The 20,157-nt window shown below is 27.7% G+C and overlaps 1 protein-coding gene across 1 annotated transcript in view; it reads right to left on the minus strand.

Annotated features, from left to right (window-relative positions):
* Positions 1-410: 410 nt before the first annotated feature.
* LOC129981130 (solute carrier organic anion transporter family member 74D-like) overlaps positions 411-20,157 on the minus strand; it is a 40,484-nt gene continuing 20,737 nt past the window's right edge. Inside the window, exons 6-9 of the mRNA XM_056091824.1 lie at positions 15,579-15,711; positions 4,336-4,514; positions 4,180-4,244; positions 411-987 (exon numbers count right to left, since the gene is read on the minus strand). Coding sequence (XP_055947799.1) covers positions 683-987; positions 4,180-4,244; positions 4,336-4,514; positions 15,579-15,711 — 682 coding nt within the window. The 3' untranslated portion in view covers positions 411-682. The remainder of the gene's footprint in view (positions 988-4,179; positions 4,245-4,335; positions 4,515-15,578; positions 15,712-20,157) is intronic.

Genomic DNA, 20,157 nt, shown 5'->3' on the forward strand with positions numbered 1-20,157 from the left:
TAAATTATTTAAATACTTTTATAATATTTGGTTCCTAAGCATATTTTTGGTTTTGTGCATATCAAAATCCAGTACATGCTTTCTTAAATTATTACATAGAAAAATTGTTAAATTAATACTTTATTAGGTACTTTTCCATTAGCCGGGCGCAAGGGGAAAATCGCCAAATAATGTAGAATTCCGCCAAATTCGCGTTTGATTCAAAATTGGCGACATTTGCCCCCGGCTAACGGAAAAGTACCCTTTATTATAAGATAGCATAATAGTTGTGTAAAATATATAAATTAGTGAATACATATATAAGACTTTATGCCAGATTGTGACTATTTGAAAGGAAAATATCTATATCGTCATATGAATATTAAAGTATTGTGATACTAAGTGGTCAAAGTATATATGATTGTTTATTCAAAATACTATAAAAATCAACAGGAATAAGTTCATAACATAAAATTAATTATCATATTAAAATACAATTGCAAATAAAAAAATTGTAAAGGACCATTTTGTACAATTATTCAATTTAATAGTAAAAATGTTTCTATGTTGAAAACATTGTAAAAGAATAAGGAATGCAATTTTCGCAGCAGAAAATAACCTACTTGCATATATAAAATTAGTACTAAATTCATATAAAAAATATTAAAATAATGTACATATTTAAAAATGTATGTGTTTTATTTTATAGTTTTGTACGAATGTTAGTTTGTGCTTCTCCTTTAACAGCTTCAATTTCCTTCTGATTGGTAGACTCATTAGTATCGTCTACCTCTTCATACAGATCTCCGATACGACTACTCAGAAAATAAGTAGCCACTAAAGAAATGGCAGCCAATCCAGAAAATATAGCAGAAAGAGCGTGAAGCAGACTGTTGAATTTATCAGTGTCGTAGAACCAGCAGTTACCTGTTTCACCACAACTCTTTTCCCATACCAAACATGTCGAATCCACAAGAGATCCAAATATTATGAGATATGGGACAAAACCTAAAATATAGATTAGGGTTAACAGGATATTCCTTAACACATACAAAATGTAATTAGAATTAATGCGGAAATAAGATCAATAACATTTACTGTAGAAAGTTCAGTATTTATTCAAATTTGAAATAATATAGCAAAAGCATATTTTACGAATAAAATTATTTTAAATAAATAATTTCTTTCTTATTGTTTGTGTGGCATCAATATCAGTCAGATAAAAGTATTCGTACATCAAGAAGAATTTGCTTTTATACGTTGCTGAGGCATTCAGTTACTCAAGAAAGCATGGATATTTTCATGTATTCTTAAGTAAAGACATAATAATAATTATAAACAAAACTTTGATCTGAAGGCTTATATTTTTATATATCATTGAGATTTTTATCTATCATCATTTATATATCATTTTAATATGTCATCATTTTACAAGCATATAAAGCAATCTATCCATAATTCTATTATAAACTAAAAATGATTTCTAGCATAATTATCTGATTCTTAAAACATATTCTTATGTGTATCTGATTATTTTTAAAAATGGAATGCGTTTTTTAAATTCTATCATCAGTTCTATATGCTGTCATATACGATTCTAGAAGGCCACAAAATATAGATGTATCTATCATTAGTTCTATATGTTTTACATTACGTATTCACTTAAGGTGTATGTACACACTTGAAACTTCGGAAATCGTTCAAAATATCGATTTTTTTATTGCTTAATAATGTTGTCTAATCCTTTAGCTTTCAAACGATACCAAGATGTTATCAATATTCGAACTATTTCTCGAGTTATAACTATTTTTCTTGGGGAGCTTTCATTAAAAACTCTAGTTACGGTGTTTTTAAAACTCATTTTATGAAGAATGTTATTTTTCCACTATGTTGCTTCATTCAAACAATCATAACTCAACAAGAAATGAACCAAATATAGTTATTTATATATCAAAATAATCTGTAAGAAATAGCGGATGTTTTGTGCCTCAATCAAAGTTATATTTACAGAAATAAATTTTTAATAGCTATTTGAAAGTTAAAATTACAGAAAAAATCTCGTTTTTTCTATTCATCGTTGATGAAAAAATTGTTTAAAAAAAACTATACATTTTTATAACTTGATTGAGGAAGACACCATGAAGATTAATATTAGGCATAATTTCCAATTAGAATTATGTGTCTGTGCAAATTAGAATTTAAGATATTATGTTTCAAAAAATAGACTAATTAGCTCAATAAATAATAATTAATTAATCAATAATTAGTGTAATATGGTTTTTTCTCACTGAAATGAGTTTAAACATATATTAATGACCTACTATGAAAAAACTGGACTTTTAAAGTTAAAATTTAAAAAAAAAAAAATCTTCAAGTGTGTACGTACACTTTAAAGGATTTGAATTTTAGAAGATAAATGCTGGAAAAATCTTTAATGCAAATGAACTTTAATGTATTATTGAATTTTCTTTCTCTCTATAAAACTTAATTACTTTAGTCATGAAAATTATCTCGGGTTATATCAAAATAAATTGCAAGTTTTAAAAGATAGCAGGCACTCGTGAGCTGATTGGTCTGCGAAAGGCTCATAATCAATGTTTTCCTAGCTTGGAACGCTTTTTAATGTTTGTCATTTTCTGTAGGTTTTTTGGTGAACAAAGAGAAATTTGAGATTCAAGTAGGGTATTCATTTGTAATTCGGCATTCTTCGCTATATGTCTTCCAGATATAATGAACGAACTACATCATAAGTACTTTTCAAAATTTCGCTAGCCTTATTTTACTAACCAGGAACCGATAAAAGCATGTATTAGATACATGTTAATGGTATGGAGGTGCTTAGCAAAGAGGCTATCTATCCCGTGTTACAAGTGTGCTCGCTCTACTGGTCAAATTTCAACTTGAGATAGCTCCTGTCATCTATTCCAATGAATTCCAATAATTTGACAGGATTTAATCTTTAAAAAATGCGATAAGGCGTAATCAAGATTGGAATTCTTGTGCAAGAAATATTTCTTCTTCAACATTTTAAGGATTTAGTAAACCAAAAATCTTGTAACAGCATGGCAATAAACAAACTGATGTCTAACACATATTCGACATTAGATATTAATTTCATTTATGGTCTAACTTAGTTATTTACTTTGAAGTTATACAAGAGTTGTTTTGAGATAATTTTTTTAGTCAACTCCGTGATGAAATGAAATAACAACTGAGCTGTTCTTCACTTTTTCCTAATTTCCATATCATGCTTGGGTGAAAAAAATTTTGAATGTTGATGGATTTAAAAAGCACTAACTCAGCATGGGAAGTTTAATTTAAGATTTGTAATTGCCGGATTGAGTGCTAAAATAACCTTATCTCCAGTTCTTTAATATAATTCCATTAGCCACCTTTGAAGACCAGTTTGTTGGCCAGGAATGTTTTCCTAATTGTTGACCTATTAATATAGAATGTATTCCCTCTAGTTCTTTTTTGTTGTTGTTGTTGTTAAGACGGAAAAACATGAATGTTATGGAATCACTCTTTTACAAGCACAAGAATGTATACAATGAAATAAAATCAGAAGTGAAAATTCGAATTAGTAGTTATTACACAGAACAAAACAATTTTTTATTTCAAATTCAATACTGGCAAAAACACGCGACTTAATATGTTTGATGATAAAATGAAAATATTTGGAATTTCAGTATGTTAATAAAACCCTTTTTGCAGTTTTAATTAGAGAAAAACTCTTGTAGCACACAAACGCTATACAATATTGCATGACATAGATTAATATTCGCAACATTATTTAATATTATAAAATATTGATTAATAACGTATAATATCGCTCAATATTGTACAATATTATCTAACATATTGTGCTACCTGGGAAAGCTATATGGAAATGAAATGGGCAACATTAAAAAGACATTTTTTGAGTTTTAAGATAATATAAAAATTATTTTCTGGAAATTTGGCGAAATTTTGAAAATTTAGTTGGAATTTGGGAATTTTAAGGAAAATAGAGCTAAAAACATTTAAAAAATCATTTTCTTAATTTATAACTAACATATTTTAATTGAAAATTTTTAATAAGTTGATAGCAATCTTCATCTTTTCACGAAAAGCACATATGCCAAATTCCATTAAAATCACACAAGAGTTATAGATTTATATAAAGCAAAGATATAGAGTGTGTATGTGTGAGAAACTTACCAAATATGCATATGAGTGCCTCAAACATGCCTAATGCGATACTTTTATCTCCGGGTAAAACAGATCTGGAATAAGAATAATATATTTTAGCAAATTAAGTTTTCAATATTGAATTCCTTATTAATCGAAAAAAATAAAATGTATGTCAAACTCTACCTGAGTAATAAAACTGCGTGTTGTATCCTGAGAAGACTGGATATAAATTGAATAATAGGCAGAGTAATTATGTATCCTAAGGCTTGAGACCAACAATCGTCTGTAACGCAGAATCCTGCTGTTGCATGGTTTCTTTGCTGTCCTGAGGGATCGGAAATACAGGAGCAATCGGAAAATGTCTGCAAAAAAAAAAAAAAATGTTGATTTCAGAATATGTAAAACAAAAGTAATTTTGCGCATAAAGTGTTATGTTTTACATCTACTGTCTACATATTAAGAAAAAAGGTTTTTTTTGTTTCTTTGAGATTTGATTGAATGTGTTTGAAAACATTGAAATGATAAGCTAAAATATAATTTACTGTCTTTTATAATCGGGATCATTTTGCTGCATTTCCCATTTTATATTTTCTGTTTGAATATTAGATATTATAATTGGACAATCCATGGATTAGAAATCATTCTGACAAGCTTCCAAGTATCATCATATAATAAATAATCGTTTTATTTAAAAAATGATATTATTTAAGTCGTGTCCCAGAAATCCTCCAGAAATTATTTTATTACTTATAAAATATATTATTTGAGAAAATCTCGATAAACTGAATGCAATGATAACTACTTTTGCTTATTAGGTGGAACATAAATGACTATAAAATTTACAAGAATCCCACAAATTGAAACACCTTTTAAAATTAATGTCTTTTAAAATTAAATGGAATAACAGAGAATATAAGTTGAAACTCATTTTTCATTTATTTTGAAAAAGTATAAAAACCTGATCCAGAAATTTCTAAATTGGTTGCAAATTTTACCGAAAGATGATAATGTACCCGGTTTCCTTATATAGAAATATTTATTGTGTGAAACAATTCCTATTGATAGGTATATTGAAGTTTTAGAACAATTTATCCCTGCGCTGTAAGATCTAGAGAATCAATTAGGCACTTAATAATTTAGGTAAGATAGAGTTTGACAACACCGCAAAAGGTCATTTTTTGCGGTTTGATGAACTACTTCGTGATAAATAGGAATTTTTTGCTGTCTGAAAAAAGTCAATTTTTTCTTCGAAGGAATATGCCATGGCAAAAGAAGCTATTGCTTTGAACTTTTAATCATCTACTAAAACAGGTATGAAATGGCTTCCTTTTTCTCCCGATCTTATCCCATTGAGAGAACTTTTTGTGGACACTTTGAAAGAAGTTATTTTCTGGAAAAATCCTACAACTTTGGACGAGTTTGAAGAAATGATTATTGAGTAATTTATGCTTATTTGCTTTAACAAGTTATAAAATTTATCTATTAAGTTATTAAATCTGTTAAATACGATTATTACGATCTATAAATAGAAAAGAATACTAGGCAAAAAGTGCTCTTGTTTTCTCTAGTGTTTAAAGATGAAATGGCGAAGATAAGATCTTTTATTTCGATAGTGTTTGATATATTCTTTTTTTTTCTGAAAACATTCAAAATGTTTTGAAAAAAAACCCAAAAATATTTAAAAAATAGTATTTACGATTTCTCATTTTTCAACACCATTTGGAATTTATACTAGTACTTTATATTCGGTATTTTTCAATATTTAACAATTACTGCATGAATATATTATAACTATCAATTGTAAAAAAAATAATATAATTTATCGGCTGATTTGAAACGAATTATCATAAATTTAATTTCTGTCATTTAAATTAATTTTGATATATTTTTTAAGTCATGCTTACGGTCCCCTGTAGAGTTTAGTGCCCATGCGTTAAACTTATTTTTAATTTTAAGTTTTAATTTTTCATGTTCAGCGTTCGTTTCTAAATCAGAATAAAAATTGTATTAATGTAATATGTTTAAATTCATTAAAAAAAGAGGAGAGTGGGAATATAATGTTATAATTGTTATTTAAACAACATACTTTCAAGAAATTTCTTCCTATAGGTAGTATAGCTAACAACTAGATTCTAAATATAGAACTTATCTAAATTAAATTACTATGTATTCTGGTTTAAGCCAGCTTTAAGCAGTGAGATGAGGATGTGATTCAAAGCTTTTAAGGTCAAACTTGCTGTAACCATGTTGTAAATTAAATTATTATCTGATCTGGTTTTAGGCAGTTCTAAGCTAACAAATGCGGATGTGATACAAAGGTGCTTAAGGTCAGACTTACTGTAACCATTGCATTTTGGCCAGATGATAGATAAGAAATATATTTTATCGTCTGTGCCAAGACTAGAAAAGCTCCAACATGCCTTGGAACATTTAATTATACCAAAGTATCAACAAATTTTCCAGTTTGTTACTTCAAATATGAAAGTAGTATTTATACTATACGTATCTGCTGCATCTGTTCTGATTTTTCACATATCCTGGAACCTTCTAGAAGAAGATTCACCAAAACCATGCATCTGTTACTGTCATTATGCTTTCTTGGATTTTACTGACACGCCACAAGATACAGAATATGGAGTGGAATACAAAGGCACAAGCAAAAAGACAGGGTGTTCTTGCCATGACTTTTTGGAACCCATTCTAAAAGGTAATCCCTTGTTATCTCATGAACAGCAGAGCTGTCAACAATGTCAATGTCATACAGAATTGGAGACTGATTGTCAGGATGGAAATATGTCCTTTACTACAATATTTTTCATAGTGTCTCATACAATGTTGGTACTATCTGCAGTACTTGTACTTTGTTATGCAGTTATTAATTACTATCCTCAACAAAAATATAGAACAATAACTGATAAAACATGTGAATATGCACCAATAGTAGATCGCAAAGACATTGGTGACATAGCAAGAATAAGCAAAGTATAATGTGAATTAAAGTCATTTAGAAAATTACCACTAAATATTTACATTTGCTAGAGGTTTCATTTGTAAAAAGGTAAAACATATGAAACGCCATTTAAACTTTCCAAGTATGAATTATATATTAGATTTTTTTTGTTATTTTTAATATGCATTGATTTGTGTAATTAACTGTGTTCTTGCAAGAAGGTTTAATATTTTTTATAAATAAATAAAAAGATATTATTTATTTAAACCAAATACCACCGTAAATTAGTCTAAAAGATTGCTTTTATAAGGATGTGCATTACATCTCCATTGATTATTTATGTTAAATTGGGAATTAACTTCTTGGCCTTTCAATTGACATAATAAAATTTAAAACATTACATTTTATTTCAAGCTATAAGACTCATAAATTTTAATATGCAAAATAATATAATTATATTTATTATAACCAACTTTTCAACTTTATTTCCATGAGAGACTATAAAATATATAATGACATCTCTGAATATTTCATATACTTTTGTTTTAAATGAGATGTATTTTAAACAGATTTAAAACAAATTTTTAAAAATTTATTTTAAATGTGCTTTGAACTAATAAAAAAATTCATTTTTTTATCAAGGAATATAAATATTTTGTAATTAAAAGAAAAACTAAAAAACAAATTTTTCTAATGCCTTTTCTAGTCATATACAGTATTATTTATAATAATGCCAGAATGTTTTTTGCTTGTTTATTTTAATAAAGAATATTATTTCTTCATTTGAAACAAAAAAATTAAAAATGTATGTTTATAATTTATTTTATTTAATTATTTAACTGACAAATTTTAGTAAAGGAAGTTCTAACATAATATCATAAATTCAAAAAATGTAAAAGTTTTGTAAAAGAAATTATTTTTTGATTAATTTTGAATTTTGATAATTTTATATGATTTTGAAATATTGTTAGAGTTTCATTTATCCAAAAGACCATAAATATATATAAAAAGATTTCAAAAACTGAAGCCTTTTTGTATAATACGAAACAATTTTGAATATTCGTTTATTTTACGTTTACTGTATAAACATGTATTTTATTTTCATAAGTGTTGAAAATTGTTCTCAACTTCCAAAAGGAAAAATGTAGTCAGCATCATATTTCCTCATTATGTAAATGTCTATCTGTTTACTTCATACTGACGACAAAAGAAATGAAAAATTAATGTTTGCAGGACGATTGCTAAGAGTTCAAACTTGAATCTCTCAAAAACTGTATAATTAAGTTCATCATTATCATATTTATATATTTAGCGACTGTATGTATTTACAATAAACATAGTTTTGACGATTTCGTATTATTTATTAATTTTACTTCACAATTATGATATCTTGATAAAGTATTGATTCTATAAATCATGTTAGAGACGACTTAATAGGCAGATAATGCTGAAATAATGTTCCAATTTTTAAATGTTTTTTCTCAGTTACAGACATTTGAGAGCATTCATTTGCTATAAAAATACCATTAGCAAAAATTTTAAATAAATTGTTTTTTTAAATTTTCCATGAAAGTTTTCATAAATGAAATCAAATAAATTTCATTTCAATAATACTTAAGTAACTGTTTTCATTAGAATATTGAAATTATTAAATAAATGTAAAATATTATAATTTTTTTAAAATTTTAAAATTTCTTATAGAAATAAAATGCTTATTTGTTGCAGAAAAATTTTCAAAACGATTGCTCAAAAATTATTGAAATTATAATATATGACACATTGTACTTCCAATAATTTATCTGTATTGGTAAGAATTAACAAGTATAGCCAACAACACCGAAACGTTTTACAATTCTTAAAAATCATATAAGATTATTAAAAAGTCTATTGATATCTTTTTAATATTTTAGGTACTATTTGTTCACTAAAGAAACAATTTGAACGATATTAGAAAATAACTAAAAAAAGACCTAGGTATTTATGCTTGATATATATCTCTATCAATAATGAAGATGAATGTGTGTGTGTGTGTGTGTGTGTGTGTGTGTGTGTGTGTGTGTGTGTGTGTGTGTGTGTGTGTGTGTGTGTGTGTGTGTGTGTGTGTGTGTGTGTGTGTGCGTGTGCGTGTGCGCGCGCGCGCGCGCTGGTGCATGCGTTTTGACGCATAGACAAGCCATCCAACCTGACACTATGAAGAATGAACATAGGTAACATCGTAATTTAGAGTATAAAAATGTTCACCTCATCGCGATAAAATCAGGTAAAACACCTGAAGGCTAAATAATAAGAATATGTTTAATATATGAGCAGTTTATAAGCTAAACTTGAAGTTACATATATAAATTGTATAAGTTAGAATGAAGTATTTATGTATTTAATTGCACTATATTCTCACTAATCTATTTTAAGTATTTAATATCTTTATTAAAAAAAGTTTCATGTCCAAAATGGATATAATAATTAAATTATAATTAAATAAATGAAACTGGATATAACCAATATCAACTGCGCACCAGTTAGTCGCTTAAGGTGGTTATTTAGAAAATAGTTGAGGATATGCAATTTAATTTTAAGTATTTTATTTTTAAGCCATCCCCACATTGAATCTTTAATAGCACATCTAATATTAATTTTCTTAGTTTCCATTTGAATTTACTTTACACATATCTGACTGATTTAATAATATATCTGCCAATCTCTGTCTGATATATTATCAAATCTTTGTGGCTTTAATAAATACTCTCTTTTACAAGTTAAAGCTTTCTTTATGTTTTCTCTTATATATCACACTATATATTTTCATTGTAGATAATCGTGTTAATAAATAATCACATACCGTGAAGCTGAAAATGATACTAATATTTCACCTTCACACATACTAATGGCAGTTAATTTTGTATTGTAATTCTATAGACTTTAAATATATTAATATGAAGTTATAAAGTTGGAAAGAAACCATTACCTAATAAATTTCATTATCATTACTGTAATACTAAACACAGTAATTAGATATTTATTGCATTTTTCTCGCATTGCTTCGACGGTGCAACTTTCTTGTATTGTTTTCAAATTTAAAGTAAAAAAGATGTGTATATTGATAAATTGTAGGAAAAAAATGTTAGTATTTTAGCAAATTGGTATGAATGAGGGTAGAACCTGGGACCTTGTGGTTCGCAGTCCAGTAACATAACCAGGATACAACAGCAATTGCTCGTGCAGCATAGTTGCTAACTGGCCTATATGCTATTCACCACAGACTCTCCCACCAGTGAGTCGGAAGTGAGACGAGCGATATGGCTGTTGAGTGGAGATGTATTTAGCTGTTGTCTAATGGACCTGTACCCAGTTGAGTAGCTCCAAGCGTTATGGCGAGTGTGTGTGGGTGAGTGGTTGCTGATGCTGCTGCTCCAAGTGAGTCTGGCGACTTTGTTTGGGGGTAGATGGCGCCACAACAGCTGTACGAAGGTTGAAGATTCATCGTCCGAGGTCACCAATTTAGCGGATTGGCATGAGTGAGGATAGAACAAGGGACCTTGTGGTTTGCAGTCCATTAACATAACTAGGACACAAAAGCAATTGCTCGTGCATCGTAGTTGTTATCTGGATTATATGCTATTCACCACAGTATATATATATATATATATATATATATATATATATATATATATATATATATATATATATATATATTAAATTCTCATTAATTTCACATTGGGTACAATAACATTATGAATATAATGAGGATCATCCGTTTAAGAAAATCCTTCAGATATTTTATATTCGTTTTCCATTACAATTCATACAGTAAATTATGAGTAAAAAGCATCATTTTAACAACTTCTAGTAGTGAACTCAATAAAAGACGAACTGTAAAAATATACTTGAAAAAACTATTATAATCAATAAAATAACACAAATCTACTGTAACTTTCACCTTCAAGGACAAATTTAAAACTAAACAAAGAAAGTATTACAAAATTTAAGCAAAAAATATTTCATAAAAATACTTCTTTTAATCTTAATAATTTCATGTCAAATCACGAAAGTAGAAATAAAAGGGATTAGGAAATCTTTCCTTTAGTAAACAATTATCCTAGCGTGACCACAAGAGTAATGCATGAGCAAATCCTTTCAAATCGCTTCTCGGGACACTTTTAAACTTACGGCAAATAGATAAATTCAAAAGAAGGATATTTCAAACAATAAGTCTGAATAAAGGAAGAAATATACTCTAGAAATTTGTAATTATTGTATCAAACAGAAAAATATTTATTATTGGTTTCCTTTAAACTTTTTAGTCAACATTTTTTTTTTTACTTTATGATTATAAACTTCTCTATGCGAATATGCATAAAGAATTGATGCGATCAATAATTATATTATTTGCATCAATTAAATAATAAATAAAAATTATGTGAGAAAAAAATTTTAAGAAATTGTGTGGAAAAAAATTTTAAGAAATTGTGTGGAAAAAAATTTTAAGAAAATTGTATGATTAATTCTTCAACTCTTTTATAATATTTTCAGATTTTTTTAAACATATAAATTTATAACCGTTAAAGCTTTGCATGTCCTGAATTTGTTCAAGTGATGACCAGATAATGAAATGAAAATATTCTAATTAAAGAGATTAAAAGACTTCTTTTACATCTAAGTTTTGCACTTTGTAGGTATGTTAGCTACAATATAACTTAATTTTATTTGCAGTTAATTAATTCATTGAGTAAATTTCATTTGACTCAGATTTTTTCTGATTGAGAAGCTTTTAATCTGTTTGAAAATAACCTTCCTACCCTGATATGACTAATGATTGATTTCCTGTATAAGAATAAGTTCAAGAAATTATCATGGATTTCAACAGATATCAGAAAAATTTAATCCATTTGCTTCAAATTCTAATCACAATTTCACATTCTTGTTTCATTCATTTTGGATTAAAAACGCTTTGAAAGTTACATTGAAGTTTGGATTTTTAATTTTAAATGTTTAACATTTATTCATTTAATATGCTTTAATTTTAATGAATAATCTTTTTAAATATCTTAATGTTCATTTAAATGGTTTTGTGAGATAGAGGATGTGCAAAATGTATTGACGATATTATACTTTTTTGCAATTTATGAAGTTGAAATTACAACTTTATATAATATTTTTGAAGTTAAAATTAAATGGCAAATTTTATGTTTGCATTCCGCTAAAAAATGCAAGTTTTATATTTAATAAACTAGTATAGTTTTCAATAAAGGGAAAGAAGGAGTATAATTGTATAAAATACATTGAAGAGAGGAACATTTGTCTTCTCAAAATGAGATAGAATTATATTGAACTCAAAGTTGTCATGAAATAACTTGATTTTATGATTATTTTATCTCAAATCATCTAGAGTGGAAACTGAAATGATTTGAGATTTTTAAAGATCTTAAAATATTTTCCCAGAATGTTTAGACAGATAAAATTAATGAGGACAATCAAGATGAAAAGTAACCAAAATTTACATGTAAACATATAGAACATATAGAATACTATTCTTTTCTCCTTTTAAAAATCAAGAAAATAAAATTAAGCCTGCTAGTAAATAATTCTGATTTTTGCAGCTAAAATAAAAAAAAAACTTTTCATATTACTTCAGATTAAATAGTCATAATTATGTAGAAAGAGAAGGCTATTCAATTGAAAAATTCCGAAAAGATCGTAGGTTTCTTTGGAAAGTTTAATGAATTCTAATTCATTATAGAGTATATCTGTTATATTATTAGAAAACATTTATTATATGTTATTTAATTAGATAGGGACATTAAAGAGACAATTTCCTCGAAATTGACATGCAAATCATGTGTAGAAAGATGTTTTTATCATAGTTTTGAAAACCAAGAAAATGAAATGAAGTCTCATAATAGTAAATACTTCTGAATTTCCATCAAACTCAAAAAACTTTCCATATAAGACATAATTATTCTCTAGAGATTGATTGGATTTAATAATAATTGCTCATTTTATAGTGAAATTTCCCCCAAAAGTGCTCTAAAAGTTTATAATAAGCAATTGTTACGTGCATGAATAAATTCTGAAAAATTAAATAAGTTATGTTTTTAAAGTTTTGTTCAGATTCAGCAGATAAATTAGTAATTTAGTCTTAAATCAAATGATAATTAATGCATTGAAATCTAATGAAGAGTTTTCTATTAGATCTTTAAAAATAATCAAGGATATCAAATGTTATTTGATCAAATGAAATAAAACAATTTCATTTTGTATTTTATTATTTTATTAGATTTTATTATGATTACACTATTACTTTTATAATATTTTTATTAATTTAAACAAGCTTTATATTCCTTATTATTTGCAAATATAATGAAAAGCTATAAAATTCCATTCTTGTTTGACCTTTTTGTTTAGATAAGGTTAAATAAGAAGTGTTTGTTTACATACCAAACGCTCGTGATAAACACGTGAAATACAGCACTCAGCACACGCGCGGACAGGCGATGACCTTTAAAACCAAAAGCAAAAACTGCTGCGATTTGTTTCTTTTTTTTTAATTGCGAAATTCTTTTTCTTTTTTTTATAAATTTGTTAGCTAGTAATAAACTATAATTGTAATAAAATCATAATCTAATAAATGTTTCAAAATTTTAAAATTTATAATTTTAGTAGATGTATTTTGCTGATGTTTTTGCTCACGCATACGCATGTTGACGTGTGATGTAACAGTTATTTTAGATCTTAGCTATTTTATACTGTATCTTAGCTATTTTATACCATTGGAAAATAAAATTTTCTAAACAGGGTTCCTTTCCTCAATTTTTCTCCTTTATCAATCGCTAAAATTTTCAATGTTTCGATTTTTTTTTTAAAGTTCTATGATTTCAATAATGTACGTAAATAAAATATCATTTACAGACATCTAAAAAGAAACTTTATTATAAATAAATATTTTATATAATTACTTTCAAATAAAATTATATCTTTACTGTTTTTAAAATTAATATTACTGAAATTGGCAGAAACAAATAAAAGTCACTACCTTCGAGACCTAAAAATTTATTTTCACAACACGGCTTTAGGAAGCTATAGAAAGGTCTAAATTTGGATCCATAATCAAAAATTATCTACGAAACATTAATCCAGAGAAAATTATTATTTCCATTTAAATAATGTTTAAAAATACCGTACAATGACTGCAACATAATTTTATTTATTTGTAGGTATCTACAACTGAGGTTAATGAATGAAATAAAATCGCTTTTCTTATTCACAGTATAAGGGCATATGGAAATGCCACTAAGAAATTTATTTACTAAAGATACCGATAGAAGAAATCTAGGGGGCTGCGGTGGCCTGGTGGTAATGTCTCGTGAGCTCAAGGGTTTCAAGCTCGAAACCCGATTCCACCGAAGAACCGTCGTATGAGAGGGTCTGCTGCACGCTAAATCCGTCAGGGCCAAACGTCATCCAGTTGGCGTGGCGTGAAGAGGGGGGACGCCAGCTCAGGTGTCGTCCTCAAATCCGATGTTCAAAATTACGAGGTCCACCTCAAAATAGCACTAGTATTGTTTTGCAACAGGACGTTAATATAACTAAACTAAGGAGAAATCTTAGCCTTGTAAGAATCAAACACAGGTCAATAGCTTGACATTGAAGGCACAGGAAGAGAATTATGCTAAAGTCCATTAACATTCACTGACAAATACTGAATTCGAGTTTATGTAACGTTTTTATAAAAGTGCGCTGAAGCATGTTTATTCTGAATTCAACATATACGTATTTATCTTTGTTTTAGTATATTACCCAAACTGCATGTAATTTTTTTTTTCAATTAAAAATTTTGTTTGTGTGTATAAAAAGAAAATTAATTGATATATGTAAATAATAAGAAGAAACATTTTCGCACACAAAAAGAAAATTAATCGATATGTACAAACAATAAGATGAAATGTTTTTCCGTATAAAAAGAAAATTGTTTGACGCTTACAGATAATAAGAAGAAACATTTTTTGCGTATAAACAGAAAATTAATTAATGCATACCTATAATAATAAGAAACATTTTTTTGCTCATAGAAAGAAAATTAATTAATATATACAGATAATAAAAGGATGTTAATTCTCAGCATTCAAATATACTTGTCGTTGATAACATAATATATCGTAATTTTTTTCCCCATCGATAATTTTTTCTCTATCTGAATATAGCTTGATGAAAAACTTTTAAACTGGCCTCAGAAAGAAACGAAGATAGTTTTAATCTTATTTGTTACAAATAACTATTATTAATAACTGAATTATGAAGTTATGAAACTATGAAGTGTTATTGACGAAAGGCAGATTTTACTATCGGGGCTAACACTCTTAATTGTATAACAGTCATCAAATTCTTATAGCAAGTCAGTCTTTTGATATAAATGAAGACTGAAAGAATAAAATTGACAAGTTTAAAAAAATATATTCATTAAATAGGTCAAATATTTACTTACTTGATTTGTATTTTCTTTGCAACCAGCAAAGCACGGTGTAAAATAAACAGTTCTTCCATCTGATCCACATATAGGTGAAAAGGCTTTTGTGGTACAAGTGCAATTAAAATTGCATTCGGAATCAAGAATTAGCCTGTCAAATATTATAAATCACTTTAAATCAAAGAAATGAAATACTCTATAAAAGAATATAAATTATTTGGTGGTGATAAAATTTCTTAATAAAGTTTACACCGAAAACTCTGTGTAAACTTTACTGTGTTTTCTAAACTGTTTGTTCATTACTTTGATTTGCAATTATACTTCAAAAAAATGAATGCAAGGCAAGTAATATTGAATTCAACTTTGCCTGCAAATTTCAGGAATTATATATATTTTTTTCTTACATTTTATTACTTTTTTTTTCTTTTAATATCTTCAAATTATGTTTCAAATTCAAGTACAAACTTGTAAAAAAATTAAATACCCTTATTTTTCTGCAATTTATAATGGCTAAAAAAGTGCATCGAAGGTAATTATTAACCAAAAATATTTTTATTAAAGCGCTGTATTTGAATTCCTTTTAAATAATTTGTTGTTATAAGGAATCACTAATTGATGTTCGAAATTTCATACTAAATTGCTTTATGACAAAAGAGCAACACCAGGCTATTACGAATTTTTATCTTCAAAATTAATATTTCATTTTTTTTTTAATTTTCAAAACGAAAACATTTTTTTTTTCAATATTTTAAGTTTTACTTTGAAAAAATTCAAACAAGAAGAACAAAAACACAATTCTAAAAAAGGAAATTTCTCACTAAATTTGACAAAAAGTAACGTTTGCTATCATGCACGAAAACTGGTCGTGCTTTTCTGTAATTATTATTTCAATTTTTCCAAGAATTGAGTGAAGAGAATCATTTAAAATTTTTCATTATTCCTGATTCTTAGAAAAATAGTGGTATTAAGGGAGTTATTAGCCTTATAAATTGATGCAATTCGAGTTCAAAATATAGTAAGCATGCAACATTGAAAAAAATTACTTTAGAATAACAATAATTTAAGCAATTTTTTCAAAATGTTTAAAATAAGACATTTCTTCCTACGAATGATGCACTGGTAACAAAAATAAAGCTTTGTCATGCAACTATTGTTACCGCTAATTGTTGTCTTTAGAAATTCTCTGTGTTAATTTAATGAACACTTTTCAGCTGATTGATGTTGTTTTTATAAATTCAATATGGAAACACTCTTAGTTATTAAAATTATTCTTGCAAGGTATTAATGTACTTTGAGCAATTTTTGTTGATGCGCATCATTTTGCATACGCTATCAATAGAGAGTAATCAAGATTCAGAAGCTATCAATCACTGGAATGTTTTAAATATCAGTTGATAATGATTCTTTAACAAAACAGTTTATGTAGGCAGCTGCAAGGTATTAATGTACTTTGAGCAATTTTTGTTGAAACGCATCATTTTGCATACGCTATCAATAGAGAGTAATCAAGATTCAGAAGCTATCAATCACTGGAATGTTTTAAATATCAGTTGATAATGATTCTTTAACAAAACAGTTTATGTAGGCAGCTGCAAGGTATTAATGTACTTTGAGCAATTTTTGTTGAAACGCATCATTTTGCATACGCTATCAATAGAGAGTAATCAAGATTCAGAAGCTATCAATCACTGGAATGTTTTAAATATCAGTTGATAATGATTCTTTAACAAAACAGTTTATGTAGGCAGCTGCAAGGTATTAATGTACTTTGAGCAATTTTTGTTGAAACGCATCATTTTACATACGCTATCAATAGAGAGTAATCAAGATTCAGAAGCTATCAATCACTGGAATGTTTTAAATATCAGTTGATAATGATTCTTTAACAAAACAATTTATGTAGGCAGCTCTGTCTTACGAAAGCGTTTTCGTCAACTGACTTTGTTTCACAATTATTCATTGATTGATCCAAATAGGTTTAATAAAATCTTTATCGTACGATTTAATTTTTAGATTAAATTATGTCTAAATTTCATGTTTCTAATCAAACCAATCGGTATTAAATAATTATTACTAAGTTTTATCGTTTTTAGTTTAGTTACATTGACGTCCCGCTTTAAAGCAACATTAGGGTTATTTTGGAACAGAACTCGCAACTTTGAACCGCGGTCAGATAACAAGGACGACACCTGAGCTGGCACCCTTTTCCCCAATCTTCAACACCACACCAATGGGAGGACGTTTAGCCCCGATGGATTTAACGTACACCAGACCCGCTTACACCTAGGTTCTTAGGTTGAATCGGGTCTCGAATCTAAAATCCTCCACTTCCGTAGCCGAAATCTGGCCGCCAGGCCACCACGGCCCTAAGTTTTACCATGATTGACACATTCTTCGTAATAAAAATTCAAAATATATTCAATTAAAGATAATTTTGAAAGCATCAAATAAATTTGGTCTGTTGTAATTCAACTTTCTCATTTATTCTGTGGAATTCCTTTACAAGTTTTTAGTAAAATAATTTCAGCTATCAAACAGAATAATTCGCGGACAGTAGAAAATATGAATTATCGATTATTTTTCAGTCTGGAAAGGAATAAATATAGCAGAAAGCATAAATTTTGTTATTCCCTTCAAATTCAAAAGGGCTATTTTAAGGACATTCCTACAATAATGCGGAGTGAGAAAAAAATTATCTGCAATTGAGAATTTGAAACTTGAATTTCTTATTTGGGAAAATGAACAAAGACGATTATTGAGTCATTTTGTAAAGAAGTTCGAAGCTTTAAAAATTACTGTAAGGAAAATATTTCAAATGTTGCAGAGAGCTCTTAAGAATATAAATTTCTCCAACACATAAATGAAAGAGTTTTAAAACTATTTTAATGCTAATTTCTAGGATTTAAAAAAAAATAGAATTACAAAGTAATAAATCAATACTGTATTGGAGAAAATAATATAACTTGGATACTTAGACATAGAAAATATTTGTAGAATTCTAATTAATTTGAATTTTGTTTCGATACAGCAATGAGATTAGCTGGCAATAGCAAATATTCAAAAATAAAAATATGAAAATTTTAACTATTTTTATAATGTAGGATTTCTATTATTATCTAACCAAAATAAAAATGTCTTGTTATTTCTCAATATAAAAAATAAATTTTTTTATTAAATATCATGTATTAATGATAAATACGATAAAACATACAGGTATGTCACAAAATTGTAGTTTTCCGGGGAAAAGGTCAAAGTTCGGTTAAAATAAATTATAATTGTACTATGAACATATAACAATATGTCCATGACCGAAAACATCAATAAAAGTGATAGATGACGACGCTATTGATGAACATGAAAGAAGAAGAATAAAAGTGATAGATGACTCTATTGATGAACATGAAAGAAGAAGAATAAGAGTAATAGATGACGCTATTGATGAACATGAAAGAATAATAATAAAAGTGATAGATGACGACGCTATTGATGAACATGAAAGAAGAAGAATAAGAGTGATAGATGACGCTATTGATGAACATGAAAGAATAATAATAAAAGTGATAGAATGCGCTATTGATGGACATGGAAGAAAAAGAATAAAAATGATAGATGACGCTATTGATGAGCATGAAAGAAGAAGAATAAAAATGATAGATGACGATATTGATGAATATGAAAGAAGAATAATTCTTTAATTTCTTCATTCCATCTTGTTGGCGTTCTGTTAAGAAAAGGTGTATTTTATCATTATGGTACATCCTTTCGCAGCAAAAAATTGTTTTTGGAAGATGACTGAATGTATCTGATGCCCCAAGGAATTACATGTGCACTTAGTTAATTTATCGGGTCATCTTTACTTTCTGTCGGGAATCATAAAATACAAAGTATATAAGTGACCAGGTGAGAATAAATCTTCAATCAAGCAAATTATATTATTAAAAGTATGAATCAAGTATTCTATCTCTGTAACCTATAAATATAATGTTTTCATCCAGGCTTCGAATTGCTGTCGTTATTGTTCGATATTTATTGTATTCTTGAAATAATGCCATAATGATTTTGTACCGTACATGCAAGTACTGAGTGTAAACTTTGTTTATTTGTTGTAGTAATAATCTTATTTTGTTATAATGAATTTGTAAATGTAATATTATGTTGCAGTTCAAATGGAAAGCAATGAAATCGATAGTCTTCTGGTGGTATGGACATAATGATTAGATGCTCTGCTGCTTGCACGTACAAGGCAGTATCTCACTCAAATGGTCTAGAATTGGAGTTTCGAAGACTCTCCGTGTGTGTGGTGGCTGGAGCGCCTAGAAATATGTCGTGATCACAAAGTTCTCCATATTGAGAGTAATATCACTGGGGGTAAACTGGTTCAGAGGTGATCGTTCTCTGATTCAGGTCTAAATTACGATCTGTGGATAAGTGAATGAAATGCATAAATTGTAAAAAGGGTTGTGAAGTGTGTGTATCCAAGTCGTACTCTTGGCCCTAGTTGGCGCTACTGTAAAAAAAAAAAGCTCACTCGGTTAAATCGCTGACAAGATAACTGCAAAAGTTACAACAACAGCAACACAACACAGAATTGGAGTTT

This window comes from Argiope bruennichi, chromosome 8 (assembly GCF_947563725.1).
Source record: "Argiope bruennichi chromosome 8, qqArgBrue1.1, whole genome shotgun sequence".
Classification (NCBI taxonomy): Eukaryota; Metazoa; Arthropoda; class Arachnida; order Araneae; family Araneidae; genus Argiope; species Argiope bruennichi.